The 22,921-nt window shown below is 46.4% G+C and overlaps 1 protein-coding gene across 1 annotated transcript in view; it reads left to right on the top strand.

Annotated features, from left to right (window-relative positions):
* Positions 1-22,006, top strand: part of LOC137321560 (collagen alpha-1(XIX) chain) — a 37,823-nt gene extending 15,817 nt beyond the window's left edge. Inside the window, exons 2-6 of the mRNA XM_067983957.1 lie at positions 16,482-16,605; positions 19,470-19,745; positions 19,939-20,019; positions 21,622-21,720; positions 21,812-22,006. Coding sequence (XP_067840058.1) covers positions 16,482-16,605; positions 19,470-19,745; positions 19,939-20,019; positions 21,622-21,720; positions 21,812-22,006 — 775 coding nt within the window. The remainder of the gene's footprint in view (positions 1-16,481; positions 16,606-19,469; positions 19,746-19,938; positions 20,020-21,621; positions 21,721-21,811) is intronic.
* Positions 22,007-22,921: the final 915 nt, after the last annotated feature.

Raw genomic sequence — 22,921 nt, 5'->3', positions numbered from 1 at the left:
TGAGGGTGGAATGGGATACAGGGAGAGAAAGTCTGAGACAGGAGGGAGCAGGGCGAGAGTGGAATTGGATACATGGAGAGAAAGCCTGAGAGAGGAGGGAGCAAGGCGAGAGTGGGAATGGGATGCAGGGAGGGAAAGCCTGACAGAGGAGGGAGCAGAGCAAGGGTGGGAATGGGATGTGGAGAGGAAAAGCCTGCAAGAGGAGGGAGCACGGCGAGGGTGAGAATGGGAAAGCCTGAGCCTTTTGGAAGCAGAGTTCAGGGTTGAGCAGGATTCCTTTCAGTCGGTTACGCAGAACATTCCACTCAGGAACTCATTACCTTTACCAAAGGCTGGGAATGACTTGAAAAGTAACGTTCCCTTCCTTACCCTTTAGTTTTAAGGTAAAAGATTTTTGAGTGCCTCTGACTGTCTCTGTATTATGCTGTTAATTTCAACATGTCTAACCACCAATGCTCCTTGTACTAATTTATCCATCTTATAATCAACCTTTGTCCCAAAAGACGAATCACCCGCTGCCTACAATAAAGACAAGGTTTAGCCAGGGGATCAACCCTGGTTCAATGAGGAGTGTAGAAGAGCATGCCAGGAGCAGCACCAGGCGTACCTAAAAATGAGGTGCCAACCTGGTGAAGCTGCAACTCAGGACTACATGCACGCTAAAGAGCGGAAGCAACATGCTAAAGACAGAGCTAAGCGATTCTACAACCAACGGATCAGATCAAAGCTCTGCAGTCCTGCCACATCCAGTCGTGAATGGTGGTGGACAATTAAACAACTAACGGGAGGAGGAGGCTCTGTAAACATCCCCATCCTCAATGATGGCAGAGTCCAGCACGTGAGTGCAAAAGACAAGGCTGAAGCATTTGCAACCATCTTCAGCCAGAAGTGCCGAGTGGATGATCCATCTCGGTCTCCTCCCGATATCCCCACCATCACAGGAGCCAGTCTTCAGCCAATTCGATTCAATCCACGTGATATCAAGAAACGGCTGAGTGTACTGGATACAGCAAAGGCTATGGGCCCCGACAACATCCCGGCTGTAGTGCTGAAGACTTGCGCTCCAGAACTAGCCGCGCCTCTAGCCAAACTGTTCCAGTACAGCTACAACACTGGCATCTACCCGACAATGTGGAAAATTGCCCATGTATGTCCTGACCACAAAAAGCAGGACAAATCCAATCCGGCCAATTACCGCCCCATCAGTCTACTCTCAATCATCAGCAAAGTGATGGAAGGTGTCGCTGACACTGCTATCAAGCGGCACTTACTCACCAATAACCTGCTCACCGATGCTCAGTTTGGGTTCCGCCAGAACCACTCGGCTACAGACCTCATTACAGCCTTGGTCCAAACATGGACAAAAGAGCTGAATTCCAGAGGTGAGGTGAAAGTGACTGCCCTTGACATCAAGACAGCATTTGACCGAGTGTGGCACCAAGGAGCCCTAGTAAAATTGAAGTCAATGGGAATCAGGGGGAAAACTCTCCAGTGGCTGGATTCATACCTAGCACAAAGGAAGATGGTAGTGGTTGTTGGAAGCCAATCATCTCAGCCCCAGGGCATTGCTGCAGGAGTTCCTCAGGGCAGTGTGCTAGGCCCAACCATCTTCAGCTGCTTCATCAATGACCTTCCCTCCATCATAAGGTCAGAAATGGGGATGTTCACTGATGATTGCACAGTGTTCAGTTCCATTCGCAACCCCATAGATAATGAAGCAGTCCGTGCCCACATGCAGCAAGCCCTGGACAACACCCAGGCTTAGGCTCATAAGTGGCAAGTGACATTCGCACCAGGCAAGTGAGAGTCTAACCATCTCCCCTTGACATTCACCGGCATTACCATCGCCGAATCGACCACCATCAACATCCTGGGGGTCACCATTGACCAGAAACTTAACTGGATCAGCCCCATAAATACTGTGACTACAAGAGCAGGTCAGAGGCTGGGTATTCTGCGGCGAGTGACTCTCCTCCTGATTCCCCAAAGCCTTTCCACCATCTACAAGGCACAAGTCAGGAGAGTGATGAAATACTCTCCACTTGCCTGGATGAGTGTAGGTCCAACAACACTCAAGAAGCTCGACACCATCGAAGACAAAGCAGCCCGCTTGATTGGCACCCCATCCACCACCCTAAACATTCACTCCCTTCACCACCGGCTTATTGTGGCTGCAGTGTGTACCATACACAGGATGCACTGCAGCAACTCGCCAAGGCTTATTTGACAGCACCTCCCAAATCCGCGACCTCTACCAGCTAGAAGGACAAGGGCAGCAGCACCATCTGCACGTTTCCCTCCAAGTCACACACCATTCTGACTTGGAAATATATCACTGTTCCTTCATCGTCGCTGGGTCAAAATCCTGGAACTCCCTACCTAACAGCACTGTGGGAGAACCTTCACCACACGGACTGCAGCAGTTCAAGAAGGCGGCTCACCACCACCTTCTCGAGGGCAATTCGGGATGGGCAATAAATGCTGGCCTCACGAACGACGCCCACATGCCATGAACGAATTTAAAAAAACTCATTGGCACACAGGCCAAGACAGACACCAATATAATATACATGGCAGCCAGAAACGATAATCGTAGAGCTGGCACGTAAGTACTTAGCAACGCTAGTCACAATTATATCAATTAAATATGCTATTAAAACCAAGATTAACTGAGATTAAAATTTGTAATCACGAGACAAATTGCGATTATTTTTTTAATAGGTTGTCAACCTTGGTTTTAATTTAAAATATCCAGAACAAGAATTGTACAGTGTTTGTTTTGTTTTTTTATGCATAATGAACCCAAATCTTTATCTGTCAAAGTTTGCATTCTACAACAACCACTTATATAGCGCCTTTAATGTGGAAAAACGTCCCAAGGCGCTTCATAGAGGCGTAATCAGTCAAAAATGGACGCCAAGCCAAAGTGATGGATGTGATTGAGGGGTGTACTGTGTTATTGTATCACATTGAGCCGGATTTTGCTGTGAGCGGCGAACGAACGCGCCTGCCATTCGTTAGACTTGCACTTGCCCATAGACTTTCTATGAGTTTTTACACGGCAAGTTCCTGTAAGTTGGAGATCCATTCAGCGCGCCGCCCTCCACAGGGCATCTGGGACCCGTGTGAACAGGGCAAGTGGCTGTCTGTCTCCTTAACCAGTCAGATTGAAGAATCGCTAATTAGCAGGGCAGATACTCAACCAGGAAGTGTGAGTTAGAATAGTGAATTCAGTATCAAATCAGGCACAGAAAGCGAAATAAAGAGAGGGAAAGCAAGATTGGATTAAGAATTAGAGATAAAAGAGACAGAAAGAAAAAATAAGAAAAAGAAAGTATAGAACATTTTTTTAAATGTCCAACAATAATTAAAAACTGAAGGAATGAGACTCTACTCTTGTTTGGCAGTAATTAAGACTTACCACGCCGTTAAAAGGGTATCTACACTGGAATGGTCAAGCCCTAACTTTTTTCGCCGCATTTAGCCCATATCTATGAGGTAAGTACAGGAACTTCATGCCGTTTAATACATTTGAATGATGAGTCAAACGGTGAGATGCCATTTTTGTGCAGCTTTTGGAGGAGCAGTGCATCTCGGCCAGCAGCTTCCGGATTTCCGCGTTTAACTACGCATGTGCAGTCGCCGGAAGTTGCTGTCCAATTTGCGCATAAATAACAGTGAGCTCTGTTAGCCTCACCGTTAGTTTTGCAGCAAAATCCGGCCCATTGTGTATAGATGGTTAGGGATGCCTATAGTAAGGCTGGAATCTTTCTAGCCTCTCCTCCCAGCTTTAATATCATTTTTCAATTTATTTTAAAAATGTTAAAAGTTGAGGAGCTCTTCTGGCTATTTGGCGTCAAGGATTCTTTTGTGGGCGTATTTATTCTTTCTTCACGAGGCATAGCTGTAGTGCAAAGTTGGTGCTTGCTCCATACTGCTACCCCAGTGGCTATAATAGTCATCAGTTGGAACTTCACCCCATGATGATCAGAGATTTATAGAATCCTGTTAGTGCGGTTTGGTGTGCTATGCAGAGGCTGATCCATTTATTCCTCCTCAATACATACGAACAATGACGGACAGGAAAAGACCCTTCTGGTCCATCCAGCCTGTAACAATTTGTGACACCTTGTGTATCACAATATATACAGTCCTCACCCCACCCAAAAGCCACGTGATCTCCTGGGAGAGGCAAAAAAACAGATAAAAATTCAGGTCAATTTGGGGGAAAAAATCTGGGAAATTCCTCTCCGACCTCCAGTGGCGATCGAAACTAGTCCAGGTGATCACACTGGTCCTGATAATTCTATGCAGTACATCACCTACATTTTGTACAAGATGATCTCCTCCCCAGCCAGAAACAGGCCCAGCTCTTGCTTGAAGGAACTCAGCGAATCTTTGCGCTCCTCCAATTCTGGCCTCTTGCGCATCCTTGATTTTAATTGCTCCACCACTGTCGGCCATGCCTTCATCTGCTTAGGCCCTAAGCTCTGGAATTCCCTCCCTAAACCTCTCCGCCTCTCTACCTCTCTCTCCTCCTTTAAGTCGCTCCTTAAAACCTACCTCTTTGATCAAGCTTTTTGTGCAGCTTTTGGAGGAGCAGTGCATCTCGGCCAGCAGCTTCCGGATTTCCGCGTTTAACTACGCATACCTGTCCTAATATCATCTTATGTCGCTCGATGTCAAATTTTGGTTGAAAATCGCTCCTGTGAAGCGCCTTGATACGTCTTACTACGTTAAAGGCACTAATTAAATGCTGCTTGTTGTTGTTGTTGTTGTTGAATCAGTGTCTACTGCATGACCCTGTTCCAGAGGTCCACTGGGAAAAGAACCACCTCCCGACATCTAACCTAGATCTGGCCTTGTACAACTTACAATTGTGACCCCTAACCTATTTAATTGGAACAAACTGTCAACTCGAATACAATCTATTCCCTTCATCATCTTATAAACCTCGATCAGAGCACCCCCTAAGTTAACGCTTCTCTGAAGTGCAGAGTGTAAGTGTAAGAGAGCTCCTTGCTTCAAACAGTAAAATTGCTTTATTAGAACTTTTCCATTTTAGATTGGTCAATATGTTATGAATTTAAAATGGAACTCTGTCAGCTGCCTTCTGAAAAGAATTTTTAAAATGTTTGTGCGGGAAAAGGGCGACAATACACAAATCCGCCCAGAGATTGCACTGGGTTTCAGCAGGAGTTTGCGAACCAGTTTTCCACACTGGAACCAAAGAAAGAAAGAAAAAACTTGCATTTAAATAGCGCCTTTCATGTCATCCCAAAGCGATTTTACAGCCAATGGAGTGCTTTTGAAGTGTAATCACTGTTGTAATGTAGAAAACATGGCAGCCAATTTGCACACAGCAAGGTCTCACAAATAGCAATGTGATAATCACCAGATAATCTGTTTTAGTGATGTTGGTTGAGGGATAAATGTTGGTCAGGTCACCAGAGAGAACTCCCGTGCTCTTCTTCAGAGAGTGCCATGGGATCATTTACGTCCACTTGACAGGGCAGACTGGGCCTCGGTTTAATGTCTTATCCGAAAGACAGCACCTCCGACAGTGCAGCACTCCCTCAGTACTGCACTGGAGTGTCAACCTAGATTTTGTGCTCAAACCTCTGGAGTGAGACTTGAACCCACAACCTTCTGACTCAATGAGCCACGGCTGACAAGGCTGGATATGAAAGGAGAGGGGTTCGAGGACCATGGTGGGTTGACCATGTTGAAGGCTGCAGACAGGTCAAGGATGGCAAAGAGGGATAAGGCATTATGGTCATAGACACAGAGACTTGTTACGGTCAATTTGGTGTTGTGGAAGGAATGGAAACCTGATTGGAAGGATTAAAACAAGGATTTGCAGGAGTGATGGATTTGGGATTGACAATGCACTCATAGATTTTGGAGAGGAATAGGAGATTGGCAGTAGTTAGCGAAGACAGACAAGTCGAGGGCAGGGGGTGATGACCAGAATTTTGAAAAGGTGGGGGAAAGTAACTGAGTAGAGGGAACCATTTACAATGTCAGCTAGCATGGGAGCCAGGAAGCGAAGTTGGTGGTCAGGAGTTCAGTGAGAATGGAATGCATAGAATCATAGAATCTTGCAGCACAGATGGAAGCCATTCGGCCCATCGTGTCTGTGCCGACTCTTTGAAAGAGCTATCCAATTAGTCCCTCTTCCCTGCTCTTTCCCCATAACCCTGTAAACATGTACCCTTCAAGTATTTATTCAATTCCCTTTTGAAAGTTATTATTGAATCTGCTTCCACCGCCCTTTCAGGCAGTGCATTCCAGATCATAATAACTCGCTGCATAAAAAAATGTTTCATCATGTTGCTTCTGGTTTTTTTCCCAATTACTTTAAATCTGTGTCCTCTGGTTACCGACCCCTCTGCCCTGGAAATAGTTTCTCCTTATTTACTCTATCAAAACCCTTCATGATTTTGAACACCTCTATCAAATCTCCCCTTAACCTTCTCTGCTCCAAGGAGAACAACACCAGCTTTTCCAGTCACTGCATGTAACTGAACTCTTTCATCCCTGGAACCATTCTAGTAAATCCTCTAACGGCATCCTCTCCAAGGCCTTGACAAACTTCCTAAAGTGTGGCCACAATACTCCAGCTTGAGTCTAACCTGTGATTTACAAATGTTTTTTTTTTATTCGTGCATGGGATGTGGGCATCGCTGGCAAGGCCAGCATTTATTGCCCATCCCTAATTGCCTTTGAGAAGGTGGTGGTGAGCCGCCTTCTTGAACCACTGCAGTCCGTATGGTGAAGGTTCTCCCACAGTGCTGTTAGGTAGCGAGTTCCAAGATTTTGACCCAGCGACGATGAAGGAACGGCGATATATTTCCAAGCTGGAATGGTGTGTGACTTGGAGAGGAGCGTGCAGGTAGTGTTCCCATGTGCCTGCTGCCCTTGTTCTTCTAGGTGGTTGAGGTCGTGGGTTTGGGAGGTACTGTTGAAGAAGCCTCGGTGAGTTGCTGCAGTGCATCCTGTAGATGGTACACACTGCAGCCACGGCGCGCCGGTGGTGAAGGGAGTGAATGTTTAGGGTGGTGGATGGGGTGCTAATCAAGAGGGCTGCTTTGTCTTGGATCATGTTGAGCTTCTTGAGTGTTATTGGAGCTGCACTCATCCAGGCAATTGGAGAGTATTCCGTCACACTCCTGACTTGTGCCTTATAGATGGTGGAAAGGCTTTGGGGAATCAGGAGGTGAGTCACTCGCCGCAGAATACCCAGCCTCTGACCTGCTCTTGTAGTCACAGTATTTATGGGGCTGGTCCAGTTAAGTTTCTGGTCAATGGTGACCCCCAGGATGTTGATGGTGGGGGATTCGGTGATGGTAATGCCGTTGAATGTCAAGGGTGGTTAGACTCTTATTGTTGATAGTCATTACCTGGCACTTGTCTGTGCGAATGTTACTTGCCACTTATCAGCCCAAGCCTGGATGTTGTCCTGGTCTTGCTGCATGCAGGCACGGACTGCTTCATTATCTGAGATGTTGCGAATGAAACTGAAAACTGTGCAACCATCAGCAAACATTCTCATTTCTGACCTGATGATGGAGGGAAGGTCAATGACGAGGCAGCCGAAGATGGTTGGGCCAAGGACACTGCCCTGAGGAACTCCTGCAGCAATGTCCTGGGGCTGAGATGATTGGCCTCCAACAATCACTACCATCTTCCTTTGTGCTAGGTATGACTCCAGCCACTGGAGAGTTTTCCCCCTGATTCCCATTGACTTCAATTTTACTAGGCCTCCTTGGCGCCACACTCGGTCAAATGCTGCCTTGATGTCAAGGGCAGTCACTCTCACCTCACCTCTCGAATTCAGCTCTTTTGTCCATTTTTGGACCAAGGCTGTAATGAGGTCTGTAGCTGAGTAGTCCTGGCAGAACCCAAACTGAGCATCAGTGAGCAGGTTATTGGTGATTAAGTGCCGCTTGCTAGCACTGTGGACGGCACCTTTCATCACTTTGCTGATGATGTGGAGATGCCGGTGATGGACTGGGGTTGACAATTGTAAACAATTTTACAACACCAAGTTATAGTCCAGCAATTTTATTTTAAATTCACAAACCTTTGGAGGCTTCCTCCTTCCTCAGGTGAACGTTTGTTGGAAATGAAATCCTCGAAATGAAACCGCATTTATAATTCACAGAACAATGCTTGGTGATTACAGACAGTTTTTTCAACTGCCCGTTGCCAAGACAATCAGTGTGCAGACAGACAGGTGTTACCTGCAAGGTCTCCGAATATACAAATCACCAAAAAAAAAACAACAAACAAAAAAAAAACCGAGATAGAGAGGTAGAAACATAGAAAAGACAGCAACTGACCCGTTATATTAAAAACAGATAACATTTGTTCGCTGGTGGGGTAACGTGTAGCGTGACATGAACCCAAGATCCCGGTTGAGGCCGTCCTCATGGGTGCGGAACTTGGCTATCAATTTCTGCTCGACGATTTTGTGTTGTCGTGTGTCTCGAAGGCCGCCTTGGAGTACGCTTACCCGAAGGTCGGTGGCTGATTGTCCTTGACTGCTGAAGTGTTCCCCGACTGGGAGGGAACTCTCCTGTCTGGCGATTTAAAAACATTTTTTTTTATTCGTTCACGGGATGTGGGCGTCGCTGGCAAGGCCGGCATTTATTGCCCATCCCTAATTGCCCTCGAGAAGGTGGTGGTGAGCCGCCTTCTTGAACCGCTGCAGTCCGTGTGGTGACGGTTCTCCCACAGTGCTGTTAGGAAGGGAGTTCCAGGATTTTGACCCAGCGACAATGAAGGAACGGCGATATATTTCCAAGTCGGGATGGTGTGTGACTTGGAGGGGAACGTGCAGGTGGTGTTGTTCCCATGCGCCTGCTGCCCTTGTCCTTCAAGGTGGTAGAGGTCGCGGGTTTGGGAGGTGCTGTCGAAGAAGCCTTGGCGAGTTGCTGCAGTGCATCCTGTGGATGGTGCACACTGCAGCCACAGTGCGCCGGTGGTGAAGGGAGTGAATGTTTAGGGTGGTGGATGGGGTGCCAATCAAGCGGGCTGCTTTATCTTGGATGGTGTCGAGCTTCTTGAGTGTTGTTGGAGCTGCACTCATCCAGGCAAGTGGAGAGTATTCCATCACACTCCTGACTTGTGCCTTGTAGATGGTGGAAAGGCTTTGGGGAGTCAGGAGGTGAGTCACTCGCCGCAGAATACCCAGCCTCTGACCTGCTCTCGTAGCCACAGTATTTATATGGCTGGTCCAGTTAAGTTTCTGGTCAATGGTGACCCCCAGGATGTTGATGGTGGGGGATTCGGCGATGGTAATGCCGTTGAATGTCAAGGGGAGGTGGTTGGACTCTCTCTTGTTGGAGATGGTCATTGCCTGGCACTTATCTGGCGCGAATGTTACTTGCCACTTATCAGCCCAAGCCTGGATGTTGTCCAGGTCTTGCTGCATGCAGGCTCGGACTGCTTCATTATCTGAGGGGTTGCGAATGGAACTGAACACTGTGCAGTCATCAGCGAACATCCCCATTTCTGACCTTATGATGGAGGGAAGGTCATTGATGAAGCAGCTGAAGATGGTTGGGCCTAGGACACTGCCCTGGGGAACTCCTGCAGCAATGCCCTGGGGCCGAGATGATTGGCCTCCAACAACCACTACCATCTTCCTTTGTGCTAGGTATGACTCCAGCCACTGGAGAGTTTTCCCCCTGATTCCCATTTACTTCAATTTTACTCGGGCTCCTTGGTGCCACACTCGGTCAAATGCTGCCTTGATGTCAAGGGCAGTCACTCTCACCTCACCTCTGGAATTCAGCTCTTTTGTCCATGTTTGGACCAAGGCTGTAATGAGGTCTGGAGCCGAGTGGTCCTGGCGGAACCCAAACTGAGCATCGGTGAGCAGGTTATTGGTGAGTAAGTGCCGCTTGATAGCACTGTCGACGACACCTTCCATCAGTTTGCTAATGATTGAGAGTAGACTGATGGGGCGGTAATTGGCCGGATTGGATTTGTCCTGCTTTTTGTGGACAGGACATACCTGGGCAATTTTCCACATTGTCGGGTAGATGCCAGTGTTGTAGCTGTACTGGAACAGCTTGGCTAGAGGCGCAGCTAGTTCTGGAGCACAAGTCTTCAGCACTACAGCTGGGATGTTGTCGGGGCCCATAGCCTTTGCTGTATCCAGTGCACTCAGCCGTTTCTTGATATCACGTGGAGTGAATCGAATTGGCCGAAGACTGGCTTCCGTGATGGTGGGGATATCGGGAGGAGGCTGAGATGGATTATCCACTCGGCACTTTTGGCTGAAGATGGTTGCAAACGCTTCAGCCTTGTCTTTTGCACTCACGTGCTGGACTCCGCCATCATTGAGAATGGGGATGTTTGCAGAGCCTCCTCCTCCCGTTAGTTGTTTAATTGTCCACCACCATTCACGACTGGATGTGGCAGGACTGCAGAGCTTTGATCTGATCCGTTGGTTGTGGAATCGCTTAGCTCTGTCTATAGCATGTTGCTTCCACTGTTTAGAATACATGCAGTCCTGAGTTGTAGCTTCACCAGGTTGGCACCTCATTTTTAGGTACGCCTGGTGCTGCTCCTGGCATGCACTTCTACACTCCTCATTGAACCAGGGTTGATCCCCTGGCTTGTTGGTAATGGTAGAGTGAGGAATATGCCGGGCCATGAGGTTACAGATTGTGCTGGAATACAATTCTGCTGCTGCTGATGGCCCACAGCGCCTCATGGATGCCCAGTTTTGAGCTGCCAGATCTGTTCTGAATCTTTCCCATTTAGCACGGTGGTAGTGCCACACAACACGTTGGATGGTGTCCTCAGTGCGAAGACGGGATTTCATCTCCACGAGGACTGTGCGGTGGTCACTCCTACCAATACTGTCATGGACAGATGCATTTGCGACAGGTAGATTGGTGAGGACAAGGTCAAGTAAGTTTTTCCCTCATGTTGGTTCGCTCACCACCTGCCGCAGGCCCAGTCTAGCAGCTATGTCCTTCAGGACTCGGCCAGCTCGGTCAGTAGTGGTGCTACCGAGCCACTCTTGGTGATGGACATTGAAGTCCCCCACCCAGAGTACATTTTGTGCCCTTGCTACCCTCAGTGCTTCCTCCAAGTGGTGTTCAACATGGAGGAGGACTGATTCATCAGCTGAGGGAGGACGGTAGGTGGTAATCAGCAGGAGGTTTCCTTGCCCATGTTTGACCTGATGCCATGAGATTTCATGGGGTCCAGAGTCAATGTTGAGGACTCCCAGGGCCACTCCCTCCTGACTGTAAAGCACTGTACCGCCACCTCTGGTGGGTCTGTCCTGCCGGTGGGACAGGACATACCCAGGGATGGTGATGGAAGAGTCTGGGACGTTGGCTGAAAGATATGATTCTGTGAGTATGGCTATGTCAGGCTGTTGCTTGACTAGTCTGTGGGACAGCTCTCCCAATTTTGGCACAAGTCCCCAGATGTTAGTAAGGAGGACCTTGCAGGGTCGACTGGGCTTGGTGTTTTGCCGTTGTCGTGTCCGGTGCCTAGTGGTCCGATGCCGGGTGGTCTGTCCGGTTTTATTCTTATTATGACTTTTCGTAGCGAGATTTTACAACTGAGTGGCTTGCTAGGCCATTTCAGAGGGCAATTAAGAATCAACCACATTGCTGTGGGTCTGGAGTCACATCTCGGCCAGACTGGGTAAGGGCGGCAGGCTTCCTTCCCTCAAGGACATTAGTGAACCAGATGGGTTTTTACGACAATCCGGTAGTTTCATGGCCATCATTACTGATACTAGTATTTTAATTCCAGATTTTTATTTAATTAATTGAATTTAATTAATTAATTAATTGAATTTAAATTCGCCAGCTGCCGTGGCGGGATTTGAACTCATGACTCTGGATTTTTAGTCCAGGCCTCTGGATTACTAGCCCAGTAACATAACCACTATGCTACCGTACCCGGTTGCGCGGCGTCCGTTCATCCGTTGTCGCAGCGTCTGTATGGTCTCGCCAATGTACCATGCTCTGGGGCATCCTTTCCTGCAACGTATGAGGTAGACAACGTTGGCCGAGTCACAGGAGTATGAACCATGCACCTGGTGGGTGGTGTCCTCTCGTGTGATGGTAGTATCTGTGTCGATGATCTGGCATGTCTTGCAGAGGTTACCGTGGCAGGGTTGTGTGGTGTCGTGGACGCTGTTCTCTTGAAAGCTCGGTGATGATTTTGCTGATGATTGAGAGTAGACTGAGTGGGTGGTAATTGGCCGGATTGGATTTGTCCTGCTTTTTTTTGTGGACAGGACATACTTGGCCAATTTTTCACATTGTCAGGTAGATGCCAGTGTTATAGCTGTACTGGAACAGCTTGGCTGGAGGCGTGGCTAGTTCTGGAGCACAAATCCTCAGCATTACAGCCGGGTTGTTGTCGAGGCCCATAGCCTTTGTTGTATCCAGTGCACTCAGCTGTTTTTTGATTTCACGTGGAGTGAATCGAATTGGCTGAAGACTGGTTTCTGCGATGGTGGGGATATCCGGGGAGGCCAAGATGGATCTTCTGGCTGAAGATGGTTACAAATGCTTCAGCCTTATCTTTTGCACTCACGTGCTGGACTCTGCCATCATTGAGGAGGGGGATGTTTACAGAGCCCCCTCCTCCCGTTAGTTGTTTGATTGTCCACCACCATTCACGACTGGGGTTGTGGAATCGCTTAGCTCTGTCTATAGCATGTTGCTTCCACTGTTTAGCATGCATGTAATCCTGTGTTGTGGCTTCACCAGGTTGGCACCTCATTTTTAGGTACGCCTGGTGCTGCTCCTGGCATGTTCTTCTACACTCATTGAACCAGGGTTGATCCCCTGGCTTGTTGGTAATGGTAGAGTGAGAAATATGCCGGGCCATGAGGTTACAGATTGTGCTGGAATACAATTCTGCTGCTGCTGATGGCCCAGAGCGCCTCGTGGATGCCCAGTTTTGAGCTGCTAGATCTGTTCTAAATCTACTCCATTTGCCACGGTGGTAGTGCCACACAACACGTTGGATGGTGTCCTCAATGTGAAGATGGGACTTCGCCTCCACCAGGACTGTGCGGTGGTCACTTCTACCAACATTGTCATGGACAGATGCATCTGTGACAGGCAGATTGGTGAGGACGAGATCTAGGAGGTTTTTCCCTGGCGTAACTTCCTTGCTTTTGTACTCTATGCCTCTATTTATAAAGCCTAGGATCCCATATGCCCTTTTAACAGCCATCTCAACTTCCCCTGCCATCTTCAAAGACTTGTGTACGTACACCCCGGGCTTTCTCTTTTCCTGCATCCCCTTTATAATTGTACCATTTAGTTTATATTGTCCCTCCTCATTCATTGTACCAAAATGAATCACTTCACACTTCTCTGCATTAAATTTCATCTGCCATGTGTCTGCCTATTTCACCAGTCTGTCCATGTCCTCCTGAAGCCTGTTACTATCCTTCTCACTGTTTACTACATTTCTGAGTTTTGTGTTATCTGCAAACTTTGAAATTATGCCCCCTATGCCCAAGTCCAGGTCATTAATATATATCAAAAAGAGCAGTGATCCCAACACCACTGTATACGTCCCTCCAGTCTGAAAAACAACCCGTTCACCACCACCACTCTGCTTTCTGTCCCTTAGCCATTTTCATATTCACGCAGCAACTGAGGGAACACAAGGTAGGTCTCATGGATGAGATCAGCTTGGACATGGCATGGGGGCAGTGGGGGGCGGGTAGGGGTTGTGGGGGTCAGTGGCAAAGAAAATAGAGTCAGGCAAGGGTTCAGGTCTAAATTAAGTTCTTGGGCACTTATCTCATGTTTTGATATGTTAATACCTGTGAACTTGTGATCTCTTTATCACACCCAAGCAATCTGTTTGAGGACAGCCAGGCTATTTGACATTCTAATTAGGTGCTAAAAACAACCAACCCACCAGAAGTCTGCAGAATGATAAAATGAATATTATGATCACCTGCCCAGTGGAAAAGAACTGCTTTGATCCAGGGCTGTAAAGAACTACCTGGAGTATTTTACTTATGGCCGAGTTTCCTTATTTTACAGCCCCATGCTTCAACCATCATTTCCATGTCACGGTGGTGAGACAGGGTTCCATGGAGTGAAGAGGCTCCCATGTTACAATTATCAAAATCTCAGACAAAAGGTTTTGCAAAGACTTTAACATTTCAGACAATTCAAGTATCTTGTAAGGCCATTTAGGAGTGATATCAGGAAGCATTTCTTCACGCAAAGGGTAGTGGAAATCTGGAATTCTCTCCCCATAAAAGCTGTTGAGGCTGGGGGTCAATTGAAAATTTCGAAACTGTGATTGATAGATTTTTGTTAGGCTAGGGTTACAGAACCAAGGCAAGTAAATGGAGTTAAGATACAGATCAGCCATGATCTAATTGAATGGAGAAGCAGGCTCGAGGGGCTGAATAGTCTACTCCTGTTCCTATGTTCAAGCACTGTTTTGCTAATTATCTGCGGCATTCCTTTTGCTTCTGCGTAACTATGAATTTTATAATTAAATTTTGGTAATTCTCCTCTGCACCCTCTCCGAGGCCTTGACATTTTCCTAAAGTGTGGTTTCCAGAATTGGACACAATACTCCAGCTGAGGCCTAACCAGTGGTTTATAAAGGTTCAGCATAACTTCCTTGCTTTTGTACTCAATGGTTCTATTAATAAAGCCCAGGATCCCATATGCTTTTTTAACAGCCTTCACAAATTGTCCTGCCACCTTCAAAGATTTGTTAAAAAAAAATGAAAATATTGCCTCAGCACCAGGTTGCCTTCTCAGGTGCACCTTTTTCTTGAAAATACATGGTGTCTTTTTGTTTATGTCATGAGAGGAAACGTTTGAAATGAAGTTATCTTGTATCAGGTCCTTGAAACAAAAATGTAACTGTAGTGAAAACCAACTATGGGATAAATTTTCGGTCTGTAGCTCTCCCAGTGCACAGCTTCGCATGCCAGGAGCAAAATTCCAGAGCTGGATTAAGAATTCATGGGGCCCTAGGCACCAAGAACATTCGGGGGGGCCCTCTGCACCACCCCCCACCCCCCACACAGCCCCCACTCTCGATCCATTAAAATGCAATCATGTAGTAAAATGCATGAAGAAATAGACCTGTAGAATCTTGACACATTGTATTAACAATAAAGCAAATCATATTACAATATACTGTGCTTAAATGAAACCATCCCCCTGGCAAAGACCCCATATTTGGCTAGGCCCCCTGGGCACAGTAGGCCCATAGGCTAGGTTTGCCAACCCTGCTTGGACATATTCTGGAGGTTTCACATGACCTTCTGCCTCCAACCGTCCCGCCCCCACATTCCCGCCATTGGTCGTCCAACATTTCAATTCTCACGGTGTACTGCCTTCCTACACCAATCGGAAAGTGAATAGACTTTTCGTTACTCGATTGGGTGATTCTTCACTGGCGGTCAACAGACTTTTTGTCAACCATGTCTGATATTTTTAAACTAATAAAGAAAAGTGTTCAAAGAACATTTTTCTCTTGGGTTGCTCGCAGCTTTGTCCTGGAGATCAGTCGTTAATTCTGGAGGGTTGGCAACCCTACCATAGGCTCGTGCGTTAATCCGCCCCTGCAGATTTAAGGAATTCAGGCATCCACAATTTTCCATCCATCATGATGAAAATGTGTCCCTATACATTCATTCAATAATTCTGCTTAAAATGTATCTATATGTTTCTTCCCTCTTTGAGAGACTGATTGCTTTGGCTTCTGATGACAAGCCCAACAGTCATTGGAACATAGGAACAGGAGTAAACCATTCAGCCCCTTGAACCTGTTCTGCCATTCAATTGGACCCCCCAAAAATGCACTGCCAGAGTGGGTGGAGGCAGATTCAATCATGGTTTTCAAAAGGGAACTGGATAAGTACTTGAAAGGAAAAAAATTGCAGGGCTATGGCAATAGTGCAGGGGTGTGGGACTAGCTGGATTGCTCTTGCATTGAGCCGGCACGGACTTGTTGGGCCGAATGGTCCCCTTCTGTTCTGTAACTGTGAAAAAGCTGGGTGTTAATTGAAAATTTAAAAACCGAGATTGATAGATTTTTATTTGGTGAGGGTATTAAGGATAACGCAACCAAAGTGGGTGGATGGAGTTAAAATACAGATCAGGCATGATCTATTTAAATGGCAAAACAGGCTCGAGGGGCTGAATGGCCTCCTCCTGTTCCTATGTTCCCATGATCATGACTGCTCTATATCTTAATTCCATTTACCCACCTTGGTTCCATATCCCTTAATATCCTTACCTAACACAAATCTATCAATCTCAGTCTTGCAATTTTCAATTGACCTAGCCATTAATTAAAAAACACAGTCCATTACACACTGTGTTGGAACTCCAATAGAGCTGTGCCAAGCTGCCATTTTTCACACGCAAGCTCTTTTCAGGAGTTACCTGTTGAATCGTCGACAGCTCCAATTGAGTCTTTGTGATTCGTTCCAGGCAGGTCTTTCCGAAAGGATTGCCGGAAGAATTTTCTTTCGTCGCCACATTCCGCCTGAAGAGAACCACCAAAAAGGAACGCTGGTGCATCTGGCAGATTACTGATCAGTCTGGCAATGTGAAGGTAGGCAGTCAGCTTCCATCAATCTTGTCTTCAGCAAATAAAACTGCAGAGGCTAGCGATCTGAAACAAAACCAGAAAATACTGGAGACACTCAGCAGGCTAGTGAGCATCTGTGGAGAGAAACAGATGAGTTTAAGTTCCGCATGCGGGCCCTTCTTCAAAACTCTGTTCGGAGTGAGTTGTACATGACTGGGAGGGGGAGAGTTTTATCTGGGACTGATGCAGAAGATAGTGGGGTTAGAAGGGGGTAGGGGAATGTAGATATTGAGGGATACAAGGAAGTGGTAGGAGATGGACTCGTCATTGATAAAGATCATGGGAGTAGAGAGGAAGATGGCAAGGTCAGGGGAGTAGGAGCGTTTGAATTGAGGGAGAAGTTTAGAGAAGACAAGAGGACAGTGAATTCAGAGGAGAGGGTGAGGGGAACTGAGATGGAGATTGAAAACACCGAGGATGAGGAGTCGTTTAGTGCAGAGGCTGAGGAAAGAAAGGCGGGAGGACATCTCCGGGAGAACCTTTGGGTGGCGCTTCAGGAGGTGGCAGACAATGACGATTTTAAAGGAGAGGTCAAAGGGTGGAACAAGGTGAGGTACTTAAAGGAGGAGGTCGGGGAGTCACGCCTCACCACCACTGCAGCGCTTTGGGCAGGTCAGGAGGTGTAAAGTATAGCCAGGTGGGGAGACTTCGCTAAGGGGCAAGGTGTCGCAGCCCATGAGCTGAGTTTGTCAATCATCCAATAGTTGGGATTGCTGCTTCTAAGGAGTCAACAATGGGTGCCTCGATGGTCCCTTCGGAGAATACCAAGAAAGTCATAAAGGGTACTTGCAGGCTTATTCAAGGGAGATTCAGACCTGGGAGGGTGGCAGGAGAGTTGGAAAGCTGAGGAGTAGTGATGGGATGGGGAAGGGATTAAGGAATGCAAAGTACCTAAGAAGGGAGAAATGAAAGGTGGCATAGCTGAGTGACGGAAGGGGAGGAGAAAGGAGAGAAGGGCATGAGATGGGCCAAGAGGAAATCAAAGGAGATCGAAATAATGTCCTTGGGTCCAGAGTGGTAACCAAAATGTGCATGTGAATGAGGAGTTGGGTTACACAGACAGGGCAAAGATTAGAAGAGGATCTTCTCCCTTACTCCAGGTGCTTTCTACCTGTTGAATCAAGAGTTGTAACACTTGGTACCTTAATGTTGTAATAAATGTTCCAATATTTAATTAACCAACTGTCAGCCCCCACTGGATTAATAACCTCACATAGCACTAAAGCATTCCACAAAGCAAGGCTCATAAATTCAACAGAGCTTTGTAATAAGTCTACCTCTGTTCCTGATTCTTCAGTCAGTCTCTCCCTTCAGTGTGTTTCTCTCTCTAACTCTTTCATAGCCAAAAAATTACTGTTGGAGATATTAGAGGCCTATATTACTACGAGTTTATGTAACAGTTTCCATTTGCAATTTTAGCACCAGGCGTTAACCTGTTTATTTTAAATGAGTTAACACCTCCACTAAAATATCAGACAGAGGAACGTCATATAAACGCATTTTAAAGCATTCATCTGCTAATACTGGCAACTGTAATTTCTAGGCTTGTGAGGATAAGTTGCCCGAGTGTGTGCTCTCAGCACGAAGTCTCACTCACTGGGAGCATATATTGAGAAATTGCCATCCATGGCTCAGAATTCTCAGTCCATTATTTTAATGCGTGCAAATTCATGGCTATGCAAGCACAATATATGCTCCCGACAAGTGAGGATCTGCGTCAGGAGCACACAATTGGAAAATGTAACCTTTTTTTGTATCGGACAGGCATTGTCACTGTAAACAATCTAGTGCAGCAAAGGTAGTTCTTTCCTGCTCTCCTAATAGCGCTGAGGATGGGCAATAAACGCTGGCCTCGCCAGTGACACCCACATCCCATGAACTTATTAAAAAAAAGAATCATACTGCTTTACCATAACCCTCTGGTGCCCACTCAGATAGCCATTCTTTATATACGGGCCTGGAAAGTAAGTATCTTCTGTCTGCCCATTGGGAGACACCACAAACCGAATCCTGTCCACACCTAGAGTCCACACATTTTCCAGCAGGATTTAGTAAATAGTGATCAGGAATGGGAAGCTGATTTCCCCCACACCCTCCCTAGCCCACTGGCTTGGAGACCACTTGTAATACCCCCATTGCCTTCTTATCTAAGATCTGATAACTCAGCAAACACCGATCTAAACTGACAAAAATGCGACATTAGACATTGGCTCCCGGTCCGGCAACACCTCAAATTTAAAATTCTCATCCTTGTTTTCAAATCCCCCCATGGCCTCGCCACCTCCCTATCTCTGTAACCTCCTCCAGCCCTACAACTCTCCGAGATCGCTGCCCTCTTCCAGTTCCTGCCTTTTGCACACCCCCGATTTTCTTCACTTCACCATTGGCGGCCGTGCCTTCAGCGGCCTAGGCCGTAAGCTCTGGAATTCCCTCCCTAAACCTCTCCGCCTCTTTACCTCTCTCTCCTCATTTAAGACGCTCATTAAAACCTACTTCTTTGACCAAGTTTTCGGTCATTTGTCCTAATATCTCCTTATGTGGTTCGGTGTCAAATAACGCTCCCGTGAAGAGCCTTGGGACATCTTACCACATTAAAGGCGCTATATAAATGCAGGTTGTTGTTGTTGAGTAAATTGATGACTCGACATTAATATTCAAAGAAATAAAATTCAAATATCTTTTTCACAGACTTAAGGTGAAATTCCCTCCCATTCCTGGCCAATGGATGTAAACACTAGCCTTCGATTGCTTAACATGGGACCTCATACGGCCCAGAGATTGATTATCGGTGCGTCCTCAGACTAACATCTTTCCTATTCTTCCTTCAGGTCTCCATCATTGTCGATGGAAGTAGAAAAACAGTGGAATACAGCGCCAAGGGGCGCTCTGGAAATACTCTGCATTTGACATTCAAGAAGCGGGAACTGGGCTCTCTGTTTGACCGGCAGTGGCACAAGCTGGCGATTATAGTGAAGTCCGGCTTGGTGTCCCTTTACAAGGACTGTAAACTGGTCGACACCAAGCGAAGTGAAGAGATAGAGAGCATTGATGTCCATGGGAAGACTGTCATTGGTGTCCGTGTCAGTGATGGGACGCCTGTTGACGTAAGTAATTGGTAAACCCACCAAAGGGCATTAATTTTTGGATTGAAGTTAAATTATGTACTGTTTTCTATTAACTAGCTCAGGTTTAATTGGTATTAAAATGGAGAATCCATGATAACTTTTTAAATTGAATGGCTGAGACAGGAGATGAAAGGAAAATCTACAATGATCTGTTTCTGACATCTTTGTGTAGTTTGACCTTCAACGGATAATGATTTACTGCAACCCTCAATTGACAGAACTGGAGACCTGCTGTGAAATACCAGGTGCCCTGGTAAGACATTCAGTTTTATTCTCCAAACAAAGTTATTAAGGAAGAGCTTACACCTGAATAGTCAGCTATGAGTGCTAAACTCACCAGAAATGGAATGTGCTGCTTGCACTTAATTCTTTGTTGTCAACTCGTTATCGTAATTACGATGCAGATTTAGACATGTGTAAGGTGCACACTAGTAGTGGAAACATTGTAGGTGTATTTAAAGGATGAGGACAATTAAAGGAAGTGGCTGAATAGGGGGATAAAAATCCTTTTAACCCTCAGAAAAGCTCAAAAGCAACTTCAAGGGGGAAGAGGACAGAAATGAATTACAAGAAATTCACTGTGATGGCATTGGGTCTGTAGGCAAGAGCCCAATATCCATTTCCTTGTTTGGTGGCTGCTGAATTGGAGGTGGTGCTGCATGAGGTGGTTGCAAGGAGGGTGATCTTGTTTGCCACTCCATGGCATCATTCCCAGCACTGCAGAATTCCTGGGAAAGAGGTAGAGGCAAGTTGGAGGCCACAATTGATCGGAACCATCTCTGGCTTTGCCAACCTCTGCTGCCATAGGCGTCTAACCATTCTTTATAAAGGGTTGAGCACATAGAATCCCAGTGAAGAATTGGCCATTGGAGTCCGAAGGAAGTTGGAAAATTGGGCAGGGTATAAAAGGGGCTGTCAATTCGCTATCACCCATTTCGACCTACCACCGAAGATCAATATCTACCACCCCCCATTATTTTTGTGTCTGCGCGAAATGGTGTGATTAGTAGTCCTCTTTATTCTGTTTTAACCTACACATGCTTTCAGTAATAATGCTGTGCTTCTAAACTCCGCTTTCAACACAGCATTTATAGTTAAGACTGTTTAATGGGAAGATCTGGTTCATAGGGAGGATGAAACAATGGGCCTAGTAACTCATGGGTAATGCAGATACAAGTGAGTTATCGGTCCCATTCAAGAGATGCTTTCTTTCCACAAGCCACTGCCTCTAATTGTCTTAACACATTTGTATTACATAATGAGGATGATCCTGTGCTTCCATTGGGAAGCCAGGCGTGCAGGGAGTATGGGCTGGACACGGGCATCAAGATTGCAGCCCCGATTCTCTGACCTACGCTCCTTGCGAGCCAGGCTTCCCACTGGGAACACGGGGATTGCACAGTTATGGCCCGGGCTTTCCCCGGATCTGTTCCCGCTCTACTGTTGTAACTTCTCCGGATGTGCAAAGGAAACCCCCTTTACCCGCGTAAAAACGGGGGTTTCCAACACACCTCCGGTGAAGTGATGGCGGCGGAGCAGGAACAGTTCCGAGGAAGTTCTGGGCCTATGCTTCAAGTAACATTTGTACATTAAAAAACACAGTAAAACTATCGGATGAGCACGTTTACCTGGCCGGTGACGATACCTTTAAAGGGGCTGTGTGATGTGGCACATTGATAGTGATGTAGAGAGAAGCGTATCACAAGGAAAAGTAATGTCAGCAGAAGCTTAAACCAGTGGGATTAAAGCTGTGTTGATAAAGCCATATGGGTAGCTTGAAGAAACCATTTTATTATATAACTGCTGATTGCTGTAATTGTTGTATAACTGAAGGGTGAAATCTTTATGTCCCCAGTGCTCAACCGAGGATGGCTTCCATCTAGCTGTGGTGGCATCAAAGGACCACACGAGGCAGACGTCTCTTCAATCAAACCCAAAAAGTGACAGTCAGAAGGTGAGGACTACAACATTTTGGCTCAGGACCAGAACTTGCTAACTGCTTGGCATAAGTCTGTAACCCAAGTTGCATTCCTTTCAAATTTTAGCATTCCAAGAACTTTACTGGAAACAGCTTGAGAGCAGAGCAGTCTAAACAGCTCCTCCAAACCAATGGATACAATTACCGATGTCATGCATTGAGTTTGGCAAAACAGTGGAACAACAGGGGAAGCTTATGCATACGTGCCAACCATCGGCATCTCACGCTGACGCTTATGTCAGCATTTGCAGACAATGTTTAATGCTTTCCCCGCTACCATGTCCCTCTTCTGAGGCCGACCAAGAATGCACTGCAGTTCTCTGTTGCACAAGCATGGAGTTTATGTGCCTGCGCAGTCACATGACTCATGCGCTGCCCGATGATAACATGGCAGCTTTTGATGTGCAAGTACTTTGAACCTTCAATTGATTAGGTAAATTGTACTTGAAGGACTAAATAATGTAAATGTATCAGGGAAGCTACGCAGCAGATATTCATTCTTGGCATGTGGGTGTCATTGGCAAAGCCGGCATTCATAGCCCATCCTTAGTTGCTTTCTAGGCCATTTCAGAGGGCAGTTAAGAGTCAACCATGTTGGTGGGGCATTAGGGTCACATAAAGGCTGGGTAAGGACTGTAGGTTTCCTTCCCTAGTGAACCAGTTGGATTTTTATGACAATCCCACAGCTTCCCGGTCAGTTTTACTGATCAAATTTTTTTATTTTTAATTTCCAGATTTTTTTAAAACTCAAATTGCCATGGTGGGATTTGAGCTCTAAATGATCAGCCCAGGTCTCGGGATTACTAGTCCAGTAACAGAACCACTACACTACTAGTGATTTAAATATACTGGAAGGAGTGATTTCTAATGTACAATCAGGGTGGTGATACATACATGTCAAGCATCAGTGTTTGAGTGCTGCTCTTGGTGAGAAGACAATGACAATGGTGTTGGAGAACACTGCCAGGAACTGCCAATCCGCCTTGCAAATAGTCTCTTCTGGTGCTGGCGAATAGGATTCTGTTTAAGAAAGAAAGAAGAAGAACTTGCCTTTATATAGAGTTTTTCATGACCTTAGGACGTCCCAAAGCACTTTACACCCAATGAAGTACTTTTTGAAGTGTTAGCCACTGTTGTAGTGTAGGAAATGCAGCAGCCAATTTGCGCACAGCAAGGT

The sequence above is a fragment of the Heptranchias perlo genome, chromosome 5 (genome assembly GCF_035084215.1).
Source record: "Heptranchias perlo isolate sHepPer1 chromosome 5, sHepPer1.hap1, whole genome shotgun sequence".
Taxonomy (NCBI): Eukaryota; Metazoa; Chordata; class Chondrichthyes; order Hexanchiformes; family Hexanchidae; genus Heptranchias; species Heptranchias perlo.
Note: the sequence above shows the minus strand (reverse complement) of the source record. Positions and strands in the feature narration are given on the sequence as shown.